The sequence below is a fragment of the Triticum aestivum genome, chromosome 5D (genome assembly GCF_018294505.1).
Source record: "Triticum aestivum cultivar Chinese Spring chromosome 5D, IWGSC CS RefSeq v2.1, whole genome shotgun sequence".
NCBI classification, from domain to species: domain Eukaryota; kingdom Viridiplantae; phylum Streptophyta; class Magnoliopsida; order Poales; family Poaceae; genus Triticum; species Triticum aestivum.
In genome coordinates, this window is record NC_057808.1 from 401,558,142 (window position 1) to 401,578,154 (window position 20,013).

Below are 20,013 nucleotides of genomic sequence, written 5' to 3' on the forward strand. Positions count from 1 at the left end.
ACGCAACCATGCGTATTCACCAAAAAGGCATACATCGAGACCAAATAGCCAGTTTTGTGCAGCTTTTCTCAATCATTAGCACCAAATAGTCAGTTTTGTGCAACTCTTTCCACTTATTAGCACTGTGGTTGCGCCCTTTGTGAGTTTATCAACTATAATTGTAGTTCAGGGGCATGTTTCTTATCACTTTATGTGAAGATCTGCTATAGTATGGATGTTAAGTTGTTGTTAGCTACCGTAAGCCTTCCAAAGTTCTAATAGTTGAATGGAGGAAGGTGAAAGTGGTACTTCCTATATCTATGTGTGAATTTGCACCTTGTGCCAATATGTTCTTTCCGGCAGGGAATATAGGTTATCGTGGTGCCTGAAATGAGATGCACTTTCTACGAGTTTGTCTTGCGGTCTACTACTATTTCACAAAGTAATGTAACTGAATGTGCCGGAGTTTTCTAGCTATGTTATTTCTAATGCGTTCATCTTACTACTGCAAATAGGAAGGCACAAAGCCATCACCGCCGGGTGGCGGCTGAATCCATGCAGATATTTCAAGTAGCAACAGGGACTGACGCAAGAAATGGGCACTCAGAGGATAGATGGTTAGATGGGATGAGGATCCAGGAGATGGCACCGGAGTTGTATAGCATGATACCGGCTCGGGTCCGACAATCCAGAATGGTCGGCTAGGTAGCGGAGAACGGAGTGTGGGCGACGGACACTAGGCCAAACATCAACGGCGTGGTCCTGCAACAATTCTTGGAGTTGTGGCCGAGGGTAGCCGTTTGGGAGCCGGAGGCTAACAGGCCGGATGTTGTCACTTGGTCTTGGGAAGCACACGGTGAGTTCTCGGTGAGATCGGTGTATGCATGCAAGTTTGGGGGCCGTGAAGTAATACCGACGTCGAGGCTGACTTGGAAGTCTCGGGCACCATCACAATGCCGTGCCTGGTTAGCTCTGAGGAACAGGTGTTGGACTTCGGATCTCCTTACCCGGAAAGGTTTACCGCATCAAGACGCTTGCCCTTTTTGCGATCAAGAGGAAGAAATGATAAATCACGTACTACTTACGTGTGTTTTCGCCAGGATGATGTGAACAGTTGTTTGCGAGGCATTGGGCAAACTAGACTGAGCGCCAAACCAGCAGGATTCTCTCGGGTCATGGCTGTGCAACAAGAGTGGAATTACCTCCATGAACAGGAAGGACCTTCATACCATCCTTTTGCTGGCTTTGTGGGAGCTTTGAAAGCATCGTAACGCCATTGTATTTGATGGTGCTTCGCCATCGATCGAGCATCTCATAGACAAGGTGAGGTCGGAAGGACAAGCAGTGTGGGCGACAGCTGGACTACTCATGGGAGATATGGAGGCTTTCCTTGGTGGATTACATAGGTGGGCTAGTCGGGAGGAGTAGAGTATATGTATATGTAGGTGGAGTTTGTATGGTGGTGCACATGTAAACTTGTGGTGGAGGCATTCTTTGCCTTTCTTCTTTAATATATGATATGCACACTCATGCATATTCGAGAGAGAAAAAAGAATGTGCATGTTTCCATTGCTTTCCGTGTTCTGTTAATTTGTCAAATAAGACCAAATGGGGTTCACGAAGACTTGATATTTAGAGAGAATTGGCGCAGATTTAAGAGTTGATTGTTCATATAACATTACTTTGGAATTATTTCATGCTCCTCTCATTTACTTTGTCTTTCACTTTAACTCAATGTTCTAAAAAAAATATCAGCTCACAATGGCTAATGTTTTTTCATCATGCTTTTGTGTTAGGTGAGGAACAGTGACATTTTTTGTTGAATACAACTTTATGTCTGTCACATTGTGTTGCGGCATTGTCATTTTCACACCGGAGGTCAGCTTTCCATCTTATTTTCCCACATCCATAATTTCATATAACAATCTCTTATTTCAAAATAGTCACACTCTTATTGCAGAAAAATAAACACAATGCATATATAACCACACCGACGGGTGCGGCGTGCCGCCGCGCGGGGATAGGCTAGTATATATTAGGAAGAATCGAATCCAAAGAAGCAGAGGCCTATACACCCTACTGCCCAAGCAAAGCTCAATTTCCATCCAAAAACAACACCTAACCATCCAGGCTTATTAGTGCATTTTCCTCTTCGTGGGCTACGGAAGCGTGAAGAAGTGTGACAAGATCACTGGGAATAGACCTTGCCGGGCAGAGCCACCGGCCTGAGCTCGCCGCCATGGAGGAAGCCGGTGAACCACTTGGCGGAGTGCCTCTGGTACCTCGTCCTCTCCTCAGAGTTGAAGTCCACACCATAGAGGCCAAAACCCATGCGATAGCCGAATATATACTCGAACATGTCCAGGAATGACCACACGAAGTAGCCCTGCACATTGGACCCGTTCCTGATCACCCAGCAACAAAAAGAACGGCGAGATAAACTGTGTCAACATATTTCAGTGTCATATTTCTCTTGTGCTGAGATGAATGGATGGTGTTGGTACCTGCTGGATTCGAGGGTCGCCTCGATGTAGTCCTGCAGGTACTGCGACCTGAACTCGTCGTCATCCGGGGTGTTCTTCCCAGCAGCTCCTGGTAAATATGAACATTGAGAACATGATATTTCAGGTTGATGATTCCTTGGGATCATGATGTTCTAGGGTAGCTGAAACTTCTGTTAGTAGAATTTACCGTTCTCATGGATCATGACTACAGGGTTCTTGTATTTGAGCTGGAGATGCCCCAGCATTTTCTTCAGAGCCCACGGTGTCGACGACTGGAAATCGCTTTTCAACCCAAACAGGAGCTGTTACAGTATAATTTTAGCCACACGCCCACACAGACATACAAATGATTTAGTTATGTTGGGAACAAAGTTCATTTCCCAACTAAATTGATTAGAAATTAAATAAATTGTATCGGTGAATACCTGGTTCTTCGAGTTAAAAAATGGCACTGCAAGAATACATGTGCAAATGAATTAGGTTAATCCTGTCCTCTCATTGCACATACAACACATGATAGGACTTTAGGTTATTAGAATTCTTACTCTCATATTTCACTGCTGCATCACCGATGTAATCTCTCAGCTCATCATCCAGCTTGCTAAGATCAGCCTTCACATATAACGCGATGTAGTGGTTAAATCCGACAAAATCAAAAGACCCACGCACTCTCTTTAGCTCTTCAGCGGTGAAAGATGGTAGCCTGGACCCAACATTCTTCCTCATCACAGGGGGGTAATCTCCGTGCACCAACGGATGCATATACCTGTGCCGTGATCACGTGATATTTAGCTTTAGTTACATACAAACTATAGCCGTTACTATGAAACTTGAGGTATAGAGAAGAACAGACCATCCAATGTGAAAGTCGTTCATCCTTTCAGCTGCTGCTATATCCTCAGGTGTTTGCGTCGCAGGCTCGTACCACCAACCGAGCAATGTGAGTCCAATTTTTCCTCCTTGCTTGGCCTGGTCATTGAAATAATAAAAAGGAATATTACACACGTGGGAATGATTAATCCCAAATGAACAGGATGGTTCTGTAAAATGCGGCATTGTTCCTAACCTGGTACTTCTCTTTATATAGAGACGCTGCTGAGGCATGTGCGAGGAGAAGATGGTGAGCTACTATGTATGGCTCTGTGGTAGAGTTGCCATTAGCGCATCTGAGGGCGCCGAAGGGGAATGAGCATCGCTGCGGTGGGAGGACACCCGTATCATATCCGCCGATGGGCTCGACGTTTGGCTCATTGACAGTGCTCCAGTACTTCACCCTGTCGCCAAAGTTCTTGAAGCACACTTCTGCATATGCCGTGTAGTCATCTCTGCAACCATGTGACAAGGAGACAAAAAAAAAGCAAATTATTTCTTCTCTACGAAAAGGCATTTGCACTTGTAGTGACGGTTTTGATTAGTGGGGCAAGAAGAAAGTACGTACATGAATTTTCGGCTAAGCATGCCGTTGTATTCGTCTTGAAGAGCCTGAGGGAAGTCGAAATGATATATCGTGACGTGAGGCTGGATTCCTACATAAAGCAGAGAAATATGCATGAGTCACTTCTGTGCAGCTGGACATCTGAAGATCCTTGAATTTTTATTCTTCGAGGAAGGATTCAGTCTGCCAAGGATTAAATACCATGAGCCAGGAGTTCATCGATAAGATTGTTGTAGTACTCCAGTCCCTTTGGATTGACACCTCCTCGGCCATCTTCATGGATTGCAAATAATCAAATCAGTGAACTGACGGCCTCATTTCTGAAAGACATAGTCAACATGATACTGTGGGTATGGCCTTACCGGGAATAAGGCGAGACCAGGCAATTGAAAATCTGTAGGCGTCGACGCCCATGTCGCTCAAAAGCTTTACATCTTCCTGTTGTCAAACACAAAATCAGCTGTAAGATTAACACCAAATTCTTGGTCTGAAAAGTCAACCATTTAACATCACTTGGTCTCACAAACTGACCTTGTACTTGTGATACTGATCTGCAGTCACATCAGCAGTGGCACCGTCGACAAACTGCCCTGTGGATGTTCCAAACTCCATGTTATAATTCGCATGGCAGATTCAGCGCACAGATCGCGGGGAAAGTAGAACTAACCTGAGTGTGTGAACGTGTCCCAGATGCTGGGTTTTCTTCCGTCCTCTGCGACCGCACCTTCAACCTGGAAAAATCAGCCGAATATTCAGGTCAGCAAAGTATTCCATACAATACAACAAATAATAATCAGCTGTGATCTGAATTCTGAAGATTTAAACAACAGAATTTTAAGAGCTAGAGAACGCAGTTAACTTTGACCATTCTCAATCCTTTTTCTTTGTTTTTGACCATTGTCTGAACTGTCAGGTATAAGAGTGAGCATATAGCTTAAAGAGTTTCAGGCTATTTATTTTATTTTTAATTTTTGCGATCGCTAGCCCCACTAGTTTCCAAAAACTGCTTCCGATAATGATGTAAAATCCCAGCTTTTGTGGAAACAATTTTGGTAAACAATGATTGTTTATCTCAACTAAATCCAACAGTTAGTTACGTTTCTAATTTGAGATGGCAGCATAAATTTTGTACCATGAAAATATTTTTCTTATGATAGGAATAATCATTTTCTTTTCTTTTTTTGCGGTCAGGAAGCATCATTTTCTGATGTTATGGAACCAATTGTTTGAATGGCAGGATACATGTTTTCTGTTCTATAGAAGCAGTTGGAATTGCTTTAGAAGCATCATCGACGAGATAATTTGCTTTGATTGCGACCGATTTTTTATGGACGTAACAGTAAAATTAGATCCAAGCACTTTGCTTCCTAGTAACAAAATTTTTCTTGAAGAATTTGTTTCCATGCCACAAAATTTAAGTCTCATGTATCTTTATACCAGTTTCTAACACACACACACAAAAGAAAAACTTTGCTTCCGTCCAATGCTAAAGTGTATCCATGGTTTTCTTTTAACTGGATATAAGTTTGTTTCCTGCTTCGTTAGTTCATACAATAAGTTTCAGATATAATACAAATTTATTTCCTTCAAGTCACCAAAAGTGCGTGCAATGCTTCCTAAGTTAACATTGTATATTGAGGTCTAAAAACCATAGTCTTGCTTTCCTTCGCTTGCGGTCCTCCTCATTGTAAGGCAAATCCAAGTGACATCACACTTACTGGCGCATGCATCGGTCGCCTCCAGATATGTCTACAGTGGTGCCCACCGGCTACAAAGCCAACACATATCCATGCTTGAAATATACGTTTGTTACACATGGTGCATAAGCATATAAGATACGAAGCAACAGTGTGCATTACATGTATATGGTACAGTAGTGTAGAAGCAGAGAATCCCATGTAAGGAAGCATGTACTCTTTCTACATGCTATATTAGACCACCATTGATTTATCTACAATTTTTAGATTTGATTTGGCATTATTCCAGAAGGAAAAAACAAGTGTCTGCCCTGTCAGCACATATATGAAATATATGAAGCATGATGACAATGTTCGAATACAAGCAATTTTCTTGACAATGCAGTAGTGGATACATGTATAAAAATAGTAGAAGTATGTTTCATTGCAGCAAACTATCTGGATCAAAAGAAAGTACGATAAAGTTAGGAAGCATGGATATTAAGAAGCATCAAATTTGTTGCTATCTCAATGTAATTCATACCTAGTGGAAGCATAGAATTTTGTAACTTGAAGCTAGCAACGAATGTTGCTAACATGTGTGTGCATCGATCATTTTTTTGATCTACAAACCTGTGTCATACGTCGATGCAAACAAATTGGAATGTTGAAGCACACATATCTGAAGCTTACGAAGCATGCATGATTACCGGAAACATCATCTTGTGCATGATCTGTGAGTGGGGACCCATGATGATGGAACAATGGTCGATTCACGCATTGCAACACGTTTGATTCAGAGGAGAAACTTCGAAAAGGGGCAAAAATCAATGCTGCTTCTCCGCCCGACGGCCCACGGGAGGTACGTACTCTGGCATTCGGTTCAGACCTCCAGGGTCCAGGCACCTCGCGATGCAACAAACACAGTGGAGAGGGTGGGCACGACCATCTAATTAATGTCCGGATGGTGCACCACCGAGGTCACTTGGGGCCGCGTCGAGGACTAGATCGGTAGAGCCGTAGACGGGAACAGATCTGGGCGCGTGGTGGATTGCATCGTCGGGGTGAATTGTGTCTCCGGCGAAGAGGTGTCAACGTTGTGCACGACATGGCTGCGTACTCGGAGAGGGCGGGGGCGTCGTGGTTGACGGCGAGCTCGGATGAAGGTCCGGCGGAGGCGTGAGGGAGGAACAGGTTTGGGAGAGATGGAACGGGAAGGAAATAGGGGCAGCGTCGAATACGGTTGGTTAGCACGGCTGGGCCTTGACAGTGGGATTAATTAGAAATCGACGGATTTCATGCAGTCTGAGGATTGCTTCCTACTATCTGACTACTGATAGGAAATGTTTCCGTGTATATACTAGTTCCTTCGTCCCATAACAGAAAATCATTTTTTTCACTATGATATAGCGTAAAAAAATGATCTTATATTATGAGACGGAGGGAATAGTGGCGTAGCCAGTGGGTTGCCATGGCACACCTTGAATTTTGAGGTATTCTTTTACCATATAAGAATTCTACCCAATTAATCATTTCAAATAGGCCCAAGCATAATATTCACTAGCTCAATTAACTATTTTTGGAGTGTGCACACCCATCATTTTATTTCTGGCAACGCCACTGGAGGGAGTAGTGTGTACTAAGTGCTTTTGAAATTAATTATCCAGCACCATCACCATGCACTTTTATTTATTCGCTTCAGATCATTAAGAAAAAAACATGGCGGGAGGGGGCGAGAACACGTTGAAGGAACGAAGAAGAGAAAGCCCTTTGGCGCTAGAAACTCCGTCTCCATGAGTTCCTCACGCGTCTTGTTCCATCCATCCATTTGAAGGATGGCGCGGGGATGGCACGGTCTGTTGAGTTTCTTTCGATGGGATGCGTCGCATGTGACGGGTGAGAAAGACCGAGGAGCAGACGAAAGGAAAGGGAAGGGAGGGCCGCAGAACAGTTGTTGTAGCTTGGAGTCTTGGAGAGGAGAAAAATCAGAGACCGGTAAAAAGCGAAAGAAAGAGAAGTATCGTTTTCTTATGAAGGTAAGAGTTGAGTTAGTACTGCCTCAGTAAAGAAATATAAGAGCGTTTAGAAAACCATCGACATGCCCTGCATGACCGGTGGTATCGGGCATGCACGCATAATTTTCTGTACAAGAAAAGGACGCGGCGAGTCACGCGTGACGCGGTCGAAGACGAAGGAGAGCGGAGGAACGAAAAGGGAAAGCCAGGACAGCAGCTTTCTTCCATGGAAGAGGAGAGGAAACACTTAACTTCCGCGTGTATGAACATGTGGTTGAGTGTGGTACGTATGGTGCAGACCGATCGGCGACGACCGGACCGGAGCAGAGCACATGACATGCATGCGGTGGTGCATACATATATACTGCATCTGTTTTCATCACGGAGCTACAAGGAAGGTGGTAGGTAGTGCAGTAGTGCTTGTCTGGCTGTCAGCGCTCAGCAGCTAGCGCGATGCTATTGGACCGCTTTGACTGAGGGTGAGGAGAAATCCAGACGTACGAACCAGAACCACCGGCGGTATAGTGATTGATACTACGATATACGCAACGGCGAGGTCGAGGGAGGCGGGTAGCTGGCCGCTGGGCGTGAGCCGATCGAGTCCGAGTGGCGCACCTGGTAAGAGGAGGAGCCGGCGCCGAAGATGAACCCCGGGGGGAAGTCGCCCCTGGTGATTGTCGCCGCCGCCGCCTCCGGAGTCGCGACGGCGACGAGCAGCAGGACGAGGACCAGGGAGGAGAGCGCCGCCATCATCGATCGGCCCGCCTGCTACTGCTAGCTCCGTCCACGGTCTCTCTCTCTCTCTCCCGGTGGTGATGATGGCCACCCCGGCCGGGCGCGCGGGCTTTTATATGCCGTTTTCTTCCCATCTCGGTGATGCGCTCCTGTGTCCACCTCGGTGATGCGCCGCTGTGCTCGCCCGAGCGCGCTACCGTCCAAACCCAGCGGCCGGCCACGTCGTTGCTGACGCACCGCGCCCAGGCAGGCGGGCGCCGATCGACGGCGTTCTCGTGCGCGCGGTGCGAATGCGACCGTACGTAGCTTTGGCGTGCATGGCTGCATTCGAGCGGTGTGCTCGTGCGGCGTATGGCTCGCCGCATGGTGATGGTCGGCCGGAATCCGAGCTGTCGCGCGCCGCCGGGAAAAAGGAATCCGAATTTCTGGCCTCGAAGGACCGGCCGGTTGCCTAGGTACAGCCGGGGTGAAGGATGATAATAGCAGAGCAAAGCTTAATTCCCGTAGAGAGACGTACGTCCACCACGCGCGTCGTCGACCGAGACCACCACCGTCCACCGCTTCCGCCCACGTCGACGTCCGCTACCGGTCCACCGCCGCTGCGACAGCGATGCCGTACATGCATCCGCAGCGCATTTGTCCTCCACCTCCACTGTTGGTATAGAATTTAAAAACCAATTGATCCAAACAGGTCAACCTTGTAAATGTCAATGTTGGTTAGACTACGAACTTGCTCCACGTACGGGTGCAACTCTAACCAGCGATCGAACACCACACAGTTTTTTTTAACCGAGCCCCACACAATTACTAGTTACAGCATCTCCAGCCGTTCGGCCCCAAGACGCCGTCTGGGGCCGAACCAGTGTTTAATTCGGCACAAACACGGCACAAACTCGGCGATTTCATTCAAATTTGTAAAAAAACAGAAAACAACCACCTAGCCCTACTACGCCGCTGCCGCCGCCCGCGTTCTACATGCCAAGGAGCCTGTAGAACCGGGTGTAGTCACCGCCGCCGCCCTGCGTCCCTCCGGAGCCGCCGCCGTCCCTGCTGCATCCCTGACTAGGGTCGCCGACGCGCGGGGTTGGACGGACCTGGCACGTCCTCCTCCTCGTCGCTATCGAGGACGACGCCGCCGCCCTCATCGCGTCCGCGGCGCCGAGCTTTGATCTCCTCGTAGGCCCGGCGCCAGCGCTCCACCTGCTCACGGATGCAGTCCGCCTTCACCCACTTGAGGGCGGTCTCTTTGTCGGCGTCCATCTCCGTGTGCTCCTTCTTGACGGGGAGCAACCCTGGCTCGGTCTTCGGCCGGACGAGGCGAAGGGAACGAGGGGAGGGCGGGTGCCCTCGTTGATGACAAGGGCGTCGCTGCGGGTGCGGCACCCAAGCGGTGTCTCCTGCAGCTTCGGCTTGACGGGACGGAGCGCCGGCGACCCGGAACCCGACGAGGAGGAGGTCGCCGCCTCCATTCGCCGCGGCGTCCAGGAACTACCACGGCGGCTAGAGAAGGACGGGGGTGCCGGGTACTCGAGGCGCGGCGTGTTGCTGGTCTCGATGTGGTTGAGGACGGCTTCGAAGGTCCGGCCGAGTACGCCCCACCATTCGCGCCGCCCGTCGGCGTTGAGGCGGCCGCGGGGGATGGCTTCTGTGGCGAGACGAGGCGAGAGAGGTGGCGAGTTGTGGCGACTGTGGCGTTCACCGGCAGGGAGGTCGGCTTTTATAGCCGAAGCGGGGCAGGACGCGCGTCGCGGCGCCTTCACTGCGCCACCCGTGAGGCATCAATGGAAGGCTGACCGGCGCGGCAGTCTTGGCATTGATTCCTGCGGGAGACGAGGCGATGAGGACGACGAAGCGGTGTGTCGCTGACTCGGCGGGCTCATTCCCGTTCACGCCAAAATCAGTTTTCCCGGCGCCCCGCAGCGTGTCAAGTTCGGTTTGGGTCCGCCGACACCAGTTTCGGCCCAAACCGACGAAAACAACATCTTGAAGGCACGACTGGGGTCTTTTTTTACGCCGGCGCTAAAAAATGTCATCGGGGGGCCTGTTGGGGAGGCGGCTGGAGATGCTTTTATAGTAGGATTACGTACGACTTAGGATCGTTTGTGTTCTCGTCCGCGGGGTGCGACGGCTCCACGTACGGCGGCGGCGTGTCCTCGCTCCTCACCTGGGAAAGAGAAGACGGTCACACACACACACCCAGATGGCCATCGACGCAACGAGAGAATGACGGGACCAACTCAAATCAAATTGGTAAACGTAACCGTAGTGTCCCGTCCGCTCTCTTCTCCACGGGGATCTTCTCATGTTTGGTCCGCTTCTAGAACTTGGGGCCCGCATATCTCCTTTTTCAACCTTTTCCCTAGGAGAGCCCGGCCGTGTGGCGACCATTGGCCGACAGCAGGTGTGCTTCCAGTTCAAGCATTACTAACTCAAACTCGTACTCCATGATGATTCTTCACGTACACACTTACACAGAGTAGTTTAAAAACAATATACGGACTACGGCTTCCTGCGAGAATTTCTTGGAATATACGGTAGGTGCTAGTACTTCGAAAATTCCTGAGAAAATGGTGCATGCCACGTGACACGTGAGTGTGCATGCGACACAAAAATGCTAGACTTACGGGCTGCCAAGTACTGTCGCATATACGGGCTCAAAGGTTCAGTTTTTTATTGGTCCAACCCCAATAAAATGATTAATCAACCCCCCTCCCAATTTAAACGGTGGATGTAGATTACTCGTAGCTCGTACGTAGATGTAGCTTTACTCTTTTTTCTGTTAGCACCTGCGAGGCAAAACCAAGCAAAAATCAATACATCCGGAATCAAACCTTACAAGGCGCAAACAATTAGTGAAGACACGGCAGATAGCACACCACAACAAACAATCTCTGACCGATTCTAGAGAGTGCGCATGCGATGTGTACAGAGGGTCTAAGAGCATCTCCAGCCGGTTACCTCCCCGGGAGCAAATTTTTCGTCCGCTTGAGGTTGTGCCGGCGGAAATTTTAGCATGGGGGTCAAAAATTTCCCAGTCGCCCCCCCCCCCCGGCCACCCCATCCAGGTCACGCTCGCCGGCCAGGCCGCGGCCGCGCTCACAGTGCCCTCCTTCCACGTCGCCGTCCTCCTCGCCCGTCCGCGCCCAGGCCGGCCCACTCGTCGAGGCGGCGCTACAGGTCGCCATGGCACGCTTCGAGGAGGAGTTCCGCCAGCTGCCCGTCCTCGGGACCGCGTCACTCGCCCCGAGGACTTGCACGACGTCCCGTCTGCGAGCACGGACGTGGCTGGGGGCGTGGCTGGGACGTTTTTTTACCGCCGGCGATTAAAAAGTGGTCCTGGGGGCTTCTTGGGGGGCGGCTGGAGATGCTCTAACTCGACCGGTTGGTGCTCTCAACTTGTCGGCGGCGGCTTGTTGAGACCACCAGAATAAATGTTGTGTGTTGATACGCGGTCAGTGTAGGGGAACGTAGCAGAAATTCAAAATTTTCTACGCATCACCAAGATCAATCTATGGAGTAATCTAGCAACGAGGGGAAGGGGAGTGAATCTACATACCCTTGTAGATCGCGATGCGGAAGCGTTGCAAGAACGCGGATGAGGGAGTCGTACTCGTAGCGATTCAGATCGCGGTTGATTCCGATCTAAGCACCGAAAGAACGGTGCCTCCGCGTTCAACACACGTGCAGCCCGGTGACGTCTCCCACGCCTTGATCCAGCAAGGAGAGAGGGAGAGGTTGGGGAAGACTCCATCCAGCAGCAACACGACGGCATGGTGGTGGTGGAGGAGCGTGGCAATCCCGCAGGGCTTCGCCAAGCACCGCGGGAGAGGAGGAGGAGGAAGAGGGGTAGGGCTGCGCCAAAAGGAGACGTTCTCATCTGTATGGCAGCCCCAAAACCTCAATATATATAGGGGAGGGGGAGGGCTGCGCCCCCATCTAGGGTTTCCCCCTCAAGGGGTGCGGCCAGCCCTAGATGGGGCTTGGGGGGGGCGGCCAAAGGGGGGAGGAGTGCCTCCCAAGTCAAGTGGAGGCCCTCCCCCTTAGGGTTTCCCCTCTCCCATGCGCATGGGCCTTGGGGGGGCTGGTGCCCCTGGCCCATTAAGGCTAGGGCGCCCCCCTTACAGCCCATGCTACTGTATTGGACGTGGTGGAACATTTTCCGGACCTCCGGACCCCTCCGGAATCCTCCGGAATCTTCTGGAAGCTTTCCGGTACAATACCGAAAAAACCCGAACTTTTCCCGGAACCCGAACAACAACTTTCCATATATAAATCTTTACCTCCGGACCATTCCGGAACTCCTCGTGACGTCCGGGATCTCATCCGGGACTCCGAACAACATTCGGTAACCACGTACATGCTTTCCCTATAACCCTAGCGTCATCGAACCTTAAGTGTGTAGACCCTACGGGTTCGGGAACCATGCAGACATGACCGAGACGTTCTCCGGTCAATAACCAACAGCGGGATCTGGATACCCATGTTGGCTCCCACATGTTCCACGATGATCTCATCGGATGAACCACGATGTCGGGGATTCAATCAATCCCGTATGCAATTCCCTTTGTCTAATGGTATGTTACTTGCCCGAGATTCGATCGTCGGTATCCCTATACCTTGTTCAATCTCGTTACCGGCAAGTCTCTTTACTCGTTCCGTAACTCACATCATCCCGTGATCAACTCCTTGGTCACATTGTGCACATTATGATGATGTCCTACCGAGTGGGCCCAGAGATACCTCTCCGTTTACACGGAGTGACAAATCCCAGTCTCGATTCGTGCCAACCCAACAGACACTTTCGGAGATACCCGTAGTGCACCTTTATAGCCACCCAGTTACGTTGTGACGTTTGGCACACCCAAAGCATTCCTACGGTATCCGGGAGTTGCACAATCTCATGGTCTAAGGAAGTGATACTTGACATTAGAAAAGCTCTGAGCAAACGAACTACACGATCTTGTGCTAGGCTTAGGATTGGGTCTTGTCCATCACATCATTCTCCTAATGATGTGATCCCGTTATCAACGACATCCAATGTCCATGGTCAGGAAACCGTAACCATCTATTGATCAACGAGCTAGTCAACTAGAGGCTTACCAGGGACATGGTGTTGTCTATGTATCCACACATGTATCTGAGTTTCCTATCAATACAATTCTAGCATGGATAATAAACGATTATCATGAACAAGGAAATATAATAATAACCTATTTATTATTGCCTCTAGGGCATATTTCCAACAGTCAGGGCACATCATCAAGTGTGTAGGTGTGCGACAGTAGTTGTCATGAAAGTAGTTTTGGGTTTATCCATGTATTTATTGCCGAGCTCTGTTGAATAATATAATAACCATGTATTTATTGTTGAGCTCTGTTGAATAATATAATAAAATGGTTGTGTGCACGGCTAAATGCAGAGCCCGGGGGTAATCCTTCATTTCGAAAAAAGGACGAAACCTCTGGCGGACTTTTCCCAAAATAACAATCATTGGAGAAGAAAACATGTGCTCCTGACTGACTGACGTCTGGTAGGGTTGTCCCCCCAAGGCAGCGCTAGTAGTTGGTTGACTTTGTTGATCTTCTTTGTGTTGACCAAGCAATTCAAACCTTGGGTGATTGAAGTCACGGCCATGTGACCTTTAAGCAGCTCAATGAAGTCATGCAAAGAGTCCTCACCCTTGGTCGCCAAGGCACATCCCTTTGCCACACCCCACTTTTCCGACAGTGTTTAGTAGTAAAACTCAGTTGCCACCTGGCGGATCTTCGAAGGAAAATCGGAGCGGGCCAGCCCAAAGGAGAGAACTGCAGGCGATGGGCTAGGCTAGGCTCCAAAGCATAGGTAAAGAAAAAAGTGCAAAAAAAAATGGACGGGCCATGGTCCAGTTCGGCCCTAAGTCCCTATCTAAGCTCTGGTGGCCATCTTTGTCCTCCCTACCTTGGTCCCCATCTTTTGCCACCAACAACGCCTTTGGCACACTAGCATCGGACCATGAGCGATTGTGTGAGCCAGAACCTTGCAAAGAGGCTGCTATCGACCAGCACAACCTTCGCCAGAATCTTCAAAAGACCTCCCATACTTTGGAGTTTGATGTTCGTTACATGAGCAATAGCAGAAGCCTTTCGACCAAGTTAGTGACGAAAAACTGAAGTTGGCTAGTAGCATAACCATAAAAAAAATTCTTTTGGTTGGTTTTCGGGTTTGCAGAAGGAGGATTAACTTTCCACATTTGCTATTAATAGTCGGAGGTTGGCGAATATGGGTGTGGTGTTGTGTGGGCGGCAGCATCTCGGAGGAGGCGGCGGCTTAGACAGGGCGAGACGCCATGACGGCGATGCTGGCCATAGGTGATGGGAGACAATAGTTAGGCCAGTGCCGGTGCCCGGTGGACTGGTCGACAGGGCGGGAGAAAGACAATGACATGGGGCAGGAGAAAGACAATGACGACGAGGAAGGAGAAGGGTGGCACGTGGCACGGCCAACTGAAACTGAAAAAAATCAGTCGTTTGGAAGATAGTCAGCCCCTTATAATAATTTTTCAACAAGACTACAAAACGTATTCTTATTCTCCTTGTATCGTTGCACGGGAACCCGGTACAGGTATTTTCGTCGCGCAGAGCAGCTCGAGGAAAACAAACACGTGGAGACTGGAGAGACACATGTGAGAGTCTCTTGTTTTCTCATTGGACGTAGGACTTCTGGGGCCGAGCAGCCGGCCGGAGCTCGCCGCCGGCGAGGAAGCCGGAGTACCAGCGGGCGGAGCTCCTCAGGTACCTCGTCCTCGCCGCATCGCCCATGTCGACGCCGCACAGGCCGAAGCGCAGCCGGTAGCCGAAGAGGAACTCGAACACGTCCAGGAACGACCACACGAAGTATCCCCGCGCGTTCGACCCGTTCCTGCAACACAGTTTTCATCAGAGGGAAAAAAAAGAATCGGAGGAAGGCGAGAGAAAGAAGACGACGGAGAAGAGAAGCTGCATGTGCACCGTATGGACAGGTACAGGGTCTCCATGTAATCTTGCAGGAACTCCACTCTGTCCTCGTCGTCCTCCTCCTCCTCGGCCTTGCTCCGGGTGCCGGGGGCGTCTGCGTACCCTGAACCAAGAAAGAACAGCTCATTTTGTTGCCTCATGGCAGGTCGGCCTGCGTACCTGAATCCGTGAGAACTCAGATGATACCATTTTCGTGGATCCACACAGTGGGGTTCCCGTAGTTGAGTTTCAGGTGCTCCAGCAGCTTCCTCAGGGACCACGGGGCGGTCTCAACCTCGCCCTGCACATGTTGCATCAAGGAGATCATCATGGGCGCAGGATGAGGATGAGATGATACCACATGCGCAGGCAGAAACCATCTCCTGCACCATATGCATTATCGTTATACCGTGGTTATGTCTGCTGCTGGATCTGCATCATCAGGAGAACAACATCAACATGGGAGGCAAGTCAGACCAAACTGCACTGCAGCCTGCAGAAACCTACTATTCTTCTGAATGATATAAGTAATAACCAAAGTCTAGTGTTGTTCAGGGCTCATTACTTTCGACGGCTGCATCCACGTAGTAGTCCCTGGGTCCCTGGCCGGAACTGGTGTCGATCGATCGCGCACGCATGATGAGGTAGTGGTTGAAGCCGATGAAGTCGAATGATCCACGCACCTTCTCCGACTCCGGCGCCGGTAGAGCCGGCAATCGACGGCCTACCCTGCTCCTCATCACCGGAGGGTAGTCTCCGTACACCAACGGATGCATGAACCTGTCTCATATGATGAAGGAGGCAGTGCCAGTACTACTGTAAACTCTTCTTAGGAGTACATAATAGTATTGTTACTAACCATCCTATGTGGAAGTCATTCATCCTCACGGCAGCAGCTGCATCCTGGGGTGTGTCAGTAGAAGGCTCATGCCACCAGCCCAGCAGAGTGATTCCTATCTGGCCTCCCTGAGCTGCCTACATGCATGATGAGAGTCAATAAACCATAACCTGCCATGTGGTGGCATGGCATCAGAGACAACAAGAGAGTGTGTGTGACAACCAAAAGAGACCTTGTACTTCTCTCTGTACAGGGACACTGCCGAAGCGTGTGCGAGCAGGAGATGGTGAGCCGCTATGTATGGCTCGGTCGAAGAGTTCCCTTCCGCGCAGTCTGCGCCGAACGGATAGGAGCAGCGGCGCGGCGGTTGGGAGCCATTGTCGTAGCCGCCGATCGGCTCTATGTTTGGCTCGTTGACGGTTACCCAGTGCTTCACTCTGTCGCCGAAGCTCTTGAAGCACACGTTTGCGTAAGCTGTGTAATCTTCTCTGAAACGCATGTTAGAAAGTTAGAGCAGCTAAAGAATTGATTCCTTCGGTGAATTATCTGATTTTTCTTTCATGGTCATGATTGATCCATGGATGCTAGGGGGCATTTCACATGTAACACATTGCTCATTCAAAAAAAAAAACATGTAACCGCATTAGCATTTCGGGCAGTTACATGAATCTGGGGCTAAGTAGTCCACCGTATTTGTCCTGCAGGACCTGAGGAAGATCAAAATGGTAGATGGTGACATGAGGCTGAATTCCTACCAAAATGACACAACAATTAGCAGGATTAGCCAATATTTGAGAGGAACAGAATTATTTGTAGAATTCAGTTTCACATCAACAAAAAGGGAGGGAAAGTAACAATTATATACCATGTAGTATCAGCTCATCTATCAAATTGTTGTAGTATTCCAAGCCCTTTGGGTTTATCTGTCCTCTTCCATCTACGCAATTTGGTACCGAGCATCACAACTTTTCAGAAAGGTAAGGTATTATGCTCAAAATTAGTTGTACACTGGTACCTACCAGGAATAAGCCGGGGCCAAGAGATGGAGAATCTGTACGCGTCCAGACCCATCTTGTGCATAAGCTTTACATCTTCCTGAGATCAAAGGATTTGAAACCAAAGAACCTGACGAACTTTCTTAACATGCACTCTGTTCGAATTCGTTCAGAATTTCAGAGATAGCAACCATGTTTGATTCACGCACAGCTAGTTAGTTCTTACCTTGTAGTGATGGTACTGATCTGCTGAAACATCTGCCGTGGATCCGTCAGACGAGTGACCTGTCATCGCAAAGACATAATACTGGACTTATCCCCAAGATTTAGACAGTGAATTAAGGGGCCTTGTACTGATTGCCGAAGCGTGAGTCCATGGTCTTTGCACTGCACGGACCTTGATGGGTGAAGGTGTCCCAGATGCTGGGCCTCCTTCCATCCTCTGCGGCCGCGCCTTCCACCTGACGTCGTCAAGAGTTTCAGCTCCTCAGACGGTGCAGAACCAAGCGTGTGATACGGATGAACATACAGTGCACCGCAAGACAGTACCTGGTAGGCCGAGGTGCCTGCGCCGAAGACGAACCCCTCGGGGAAGTCATGGCGGGTGAGCGCGGAGGCGTGCCTCGGAGCAAAGGCCGCGGCGGCGAAGAGGACGGCGACGGGGAAGGGAAAGAGCATCGGCATGAGCACTGGCGGCACCGCGCCTTTGCGCTGCTCCTGTGGAGTGGGCGAGAGTGATTCTGTGTCCTGGCCACTCCTTTCTCTCTCCGTGTGTCCGTGGCGCGGTTGGTGCGTGGCGCTGTCGTGGGAGCATCTTTAACCGGACCCTCTAGTCGGCCTCGTTTTTTTTTTTGAACGAAGACGCTAGACGCGTCCGGCTTTAAATTAATAAAGCCCTCAGGCACCAAGTTCAGCAGGATACAACCCAGAAAAGCAGAAAAACAAGTTCAGTCCAAGACGACAACGAAACAAAACAAAGGTTCCACGCGCGGGCAACATCACACCATTCCAAAGCATCCAACGCAGAAGACCAAACTAACATAAACCATCCACCCAAGGCTCCAAAAGCATCATCGAGTCGTCGTGTCTTGTCTAGCCATCACCTGGATAGTCTTGATGCGCGCCATGGCCTCCGACATGCGCTCAGCATCGCGCTCCTTCCCCAGCGGAGTCCACGTCTGTAAGAAAATGGCATTTGAAGATCACATCTGCGGGGTGGTTAGGAAATTTTTTCTCAATCGTAATTTTATTGCGCGTCGTCCAAATAGCCCAGAGTAGCGCCCCTACGCAACGCCAAGCGATTCTACTACTGGTCCCTCTCGTGGTTTTGAGGATGGAAATCAAGTCGTTCCCCGAGGCTGGGTTCCAGTTCGAGTGGAAGGCTTCCCTAACTGCACTCCACGCGAACCTGACTAGGTGGCATCTAAAAAAGACGTGGTTAGCATCTTCACCTAGACCGCACACAGTGCAAGTACCGTCAGCCGGACCGTTACGTTTTGCCACATTATCCGACGTGGGCAGCCTATTCCTGAGCATTTGCCACATGAAGATTTTAATTTTCAAGGGCAGACCTGCCTTCCACAACCCCCTAGCTATATCAAGCGCTGTCCCTTCAGTAAGCTTGTTGTATAAGGATTTAACCGAGAATTTCCGGAACGCTGTCAAGCTCCATTCTACCAAATCTTCGCCCGGCCCTATACGGTTGTCACCAATTTGATGAACTAGGTCGTCCCATGCCTCCCGTTCGGCGTTGGAAAGGGCCCGCATGAAGTGGATCGCTGGAGGGTTAGTACGGGCTGCCTCTCCCACTAAGATGTTGATGTCAGTGGCGATCCGAAATAGATTGGGGTGACTTTGCCAAAGGGGAGAGGCTCCCAGCCAATGGTCCAGCCAAAAGCGAGTGGAGTGTCCATTTTGAATCTGGAATTTGGCCCCAATAGCAAAAGCTGGTCGGACCGCTTGAATCCCTTTCCAAAACACGGAGCCGTTGGCCGAGGCACTGAAAGGATTCCCATTTGGGAAATACTTGGCTTTTAGCAGCTGAGCCCAGAGACTCGTCTCGTTTTGGGCAAGCCGCCACCACCATTTGGACAGTAGGGCGACGTTCATTAATTTGGAGTTTAGAATCCTCAAACCTCCGAATTTTTTTGGCCTACAAACAGCCGCCCACTTTACCAGGTGATATTTCCGCTTGATGCCAGTTCCTTCCCAAAAGAACCGGGATCGCGGTGTATCTAGCTTAGCGTGCACGCCATCAGCTAGTAAGAACATCTCCATAGTGAATAGGGGCAGGGAAGATAGGCTCGAGTTAGTTAAAATGAGCCTTGCCGCAGAAGACATAAACCGCCCTCGCCACGGGCTTACCCTATTGGCCACCTTCCCATACAGCGGCTCCCACTCTAAAATCGATAGTTTGCGATGGGATATAGGAAGCCCCAGATACTTTATTGGAAAGCTCCCAAGCTTGCAATTAAGTAGATTTGCGGCACGCCAGCTTTGATGGTCATCCATCCCCATGGTGATGACCTCGCTTTTAAGAAAATTTATTTTGAGTCCGGATAGGATCTCAAAGGCCAATAACAAAAGCTTAATCGAGGCGATACTATGGTCGTCGGGCTTAAACAGAAGCAAGGTGCCGTCTGCATATTGTAAATGGGTCACACCACCCGGGATGAGGTGTGGAACGAGTCCCTTGACATGACCAGCCTCGCTGGCCTTGGACAGCATGGCTGCCAAAGCGTCTGCCGCAAAGTTAAAGACTAGTGGGGAGATGGGGTCGCCCTGTCTTAACCCTTTCCTATTACGGAAAAACTTCCCCATCTCGCCATTGACAATAACCGAGGTGTTGCCACTCGAGATCAAATG

The 20,013-nt window shown here is 49.8% G+C and overlaps 2 protein-coding genes across 3 annotated transcripts; both read right to left on the minus strand.

Moving 5' to 3' along the window:
• Positions 1 to 1,908: 1,908 nt before the first annotated feature.
• LOC123122137 (beta-glucosidase 31) lies at positions 1,909 to 8,458 on the minus strand. 2 transcript variants are annotated; one of them, XM_044542280.1, is made up of 14 exons: positions 8,225 to 8,422; positions 5,637 to 5,686; positions 4,586 to 4,649; positions 4,450 to 4,508; positions 4,281 to 4,356; positions 4,120 to 4,191; positions 3,922 to 4,009; positions 3,550 to 3,808; positions 3,337 to 3,452; positions 3,029 to 3,249; positions 2,909 to 2,934; positions 2,671 to 2,785; positions 2,484 to 2,571; positions 1,909 to 2,384 (listed from the first exon to the last, which is right to left on the minus strand). In XM_044542280.1, the coding sequence occupies exons 2-14, from the start codon at positions 5,646 to 5,648 to the stop codon at positions 2,168 to 2,170; spliced, it is 1,413 nt and encodes a 470-aa protein (XP_044398215.1). In that variant the 5' UTR covers positions 5,649 to 5,686; positions 8,225 to 8,422; the 3' UTR covers positions 1,909 to 2,167. The 2 variants fall into 2 exon arrangements, with proteins under 2 accessions (XP_044398215.1, XP_044398214.1); XM_044542279.1 differs by lacking the exon at positions 5,637 to 5,686 and having other exon boundaries at positions 8,225 to 8,458.
• A 6,369-nt stretch (positions 8,459 to 14,827) lies between these two features.
• LOC123122142 (beta-glucosidase 32) lies at positions 14,828 to 17,984 on the minus strand. Its single transcript, XM_044542282.1, has 13 exons — positions 17,698 to 17,984; positions 17,546 to 17,609; positions 17,375 to 17,433; positions 17,173 to 17,248; positions 17,019 to 17,090; positions 16,817 to 16,904; positions 16,386 to 16,641; positions 16,175 to 16,290; positions 15,881 to 16,095; positions 15,725 to 15,747; positions 15,523 to 15,616; positions 15,331 to 15,439; positions 14,828 to 15,241 (listed from the first exon to the last, which is right to left on the minus strand). Exons 1-13 carry the CDS (start codon positions 17,830 to 17,832, stop codon positions 15,025 to 15,027), a joined length of 1,524 nt encoding a protein of 507 aa, XP_044398217.1. The 5' UTR covers positions 17,833 to 17,984; the 3' UTR covers positions 14,828 to 15,024.
• Between the last annotated feature and the right edge of the window lie 2,029 nt (positions 17,985 to 20,013).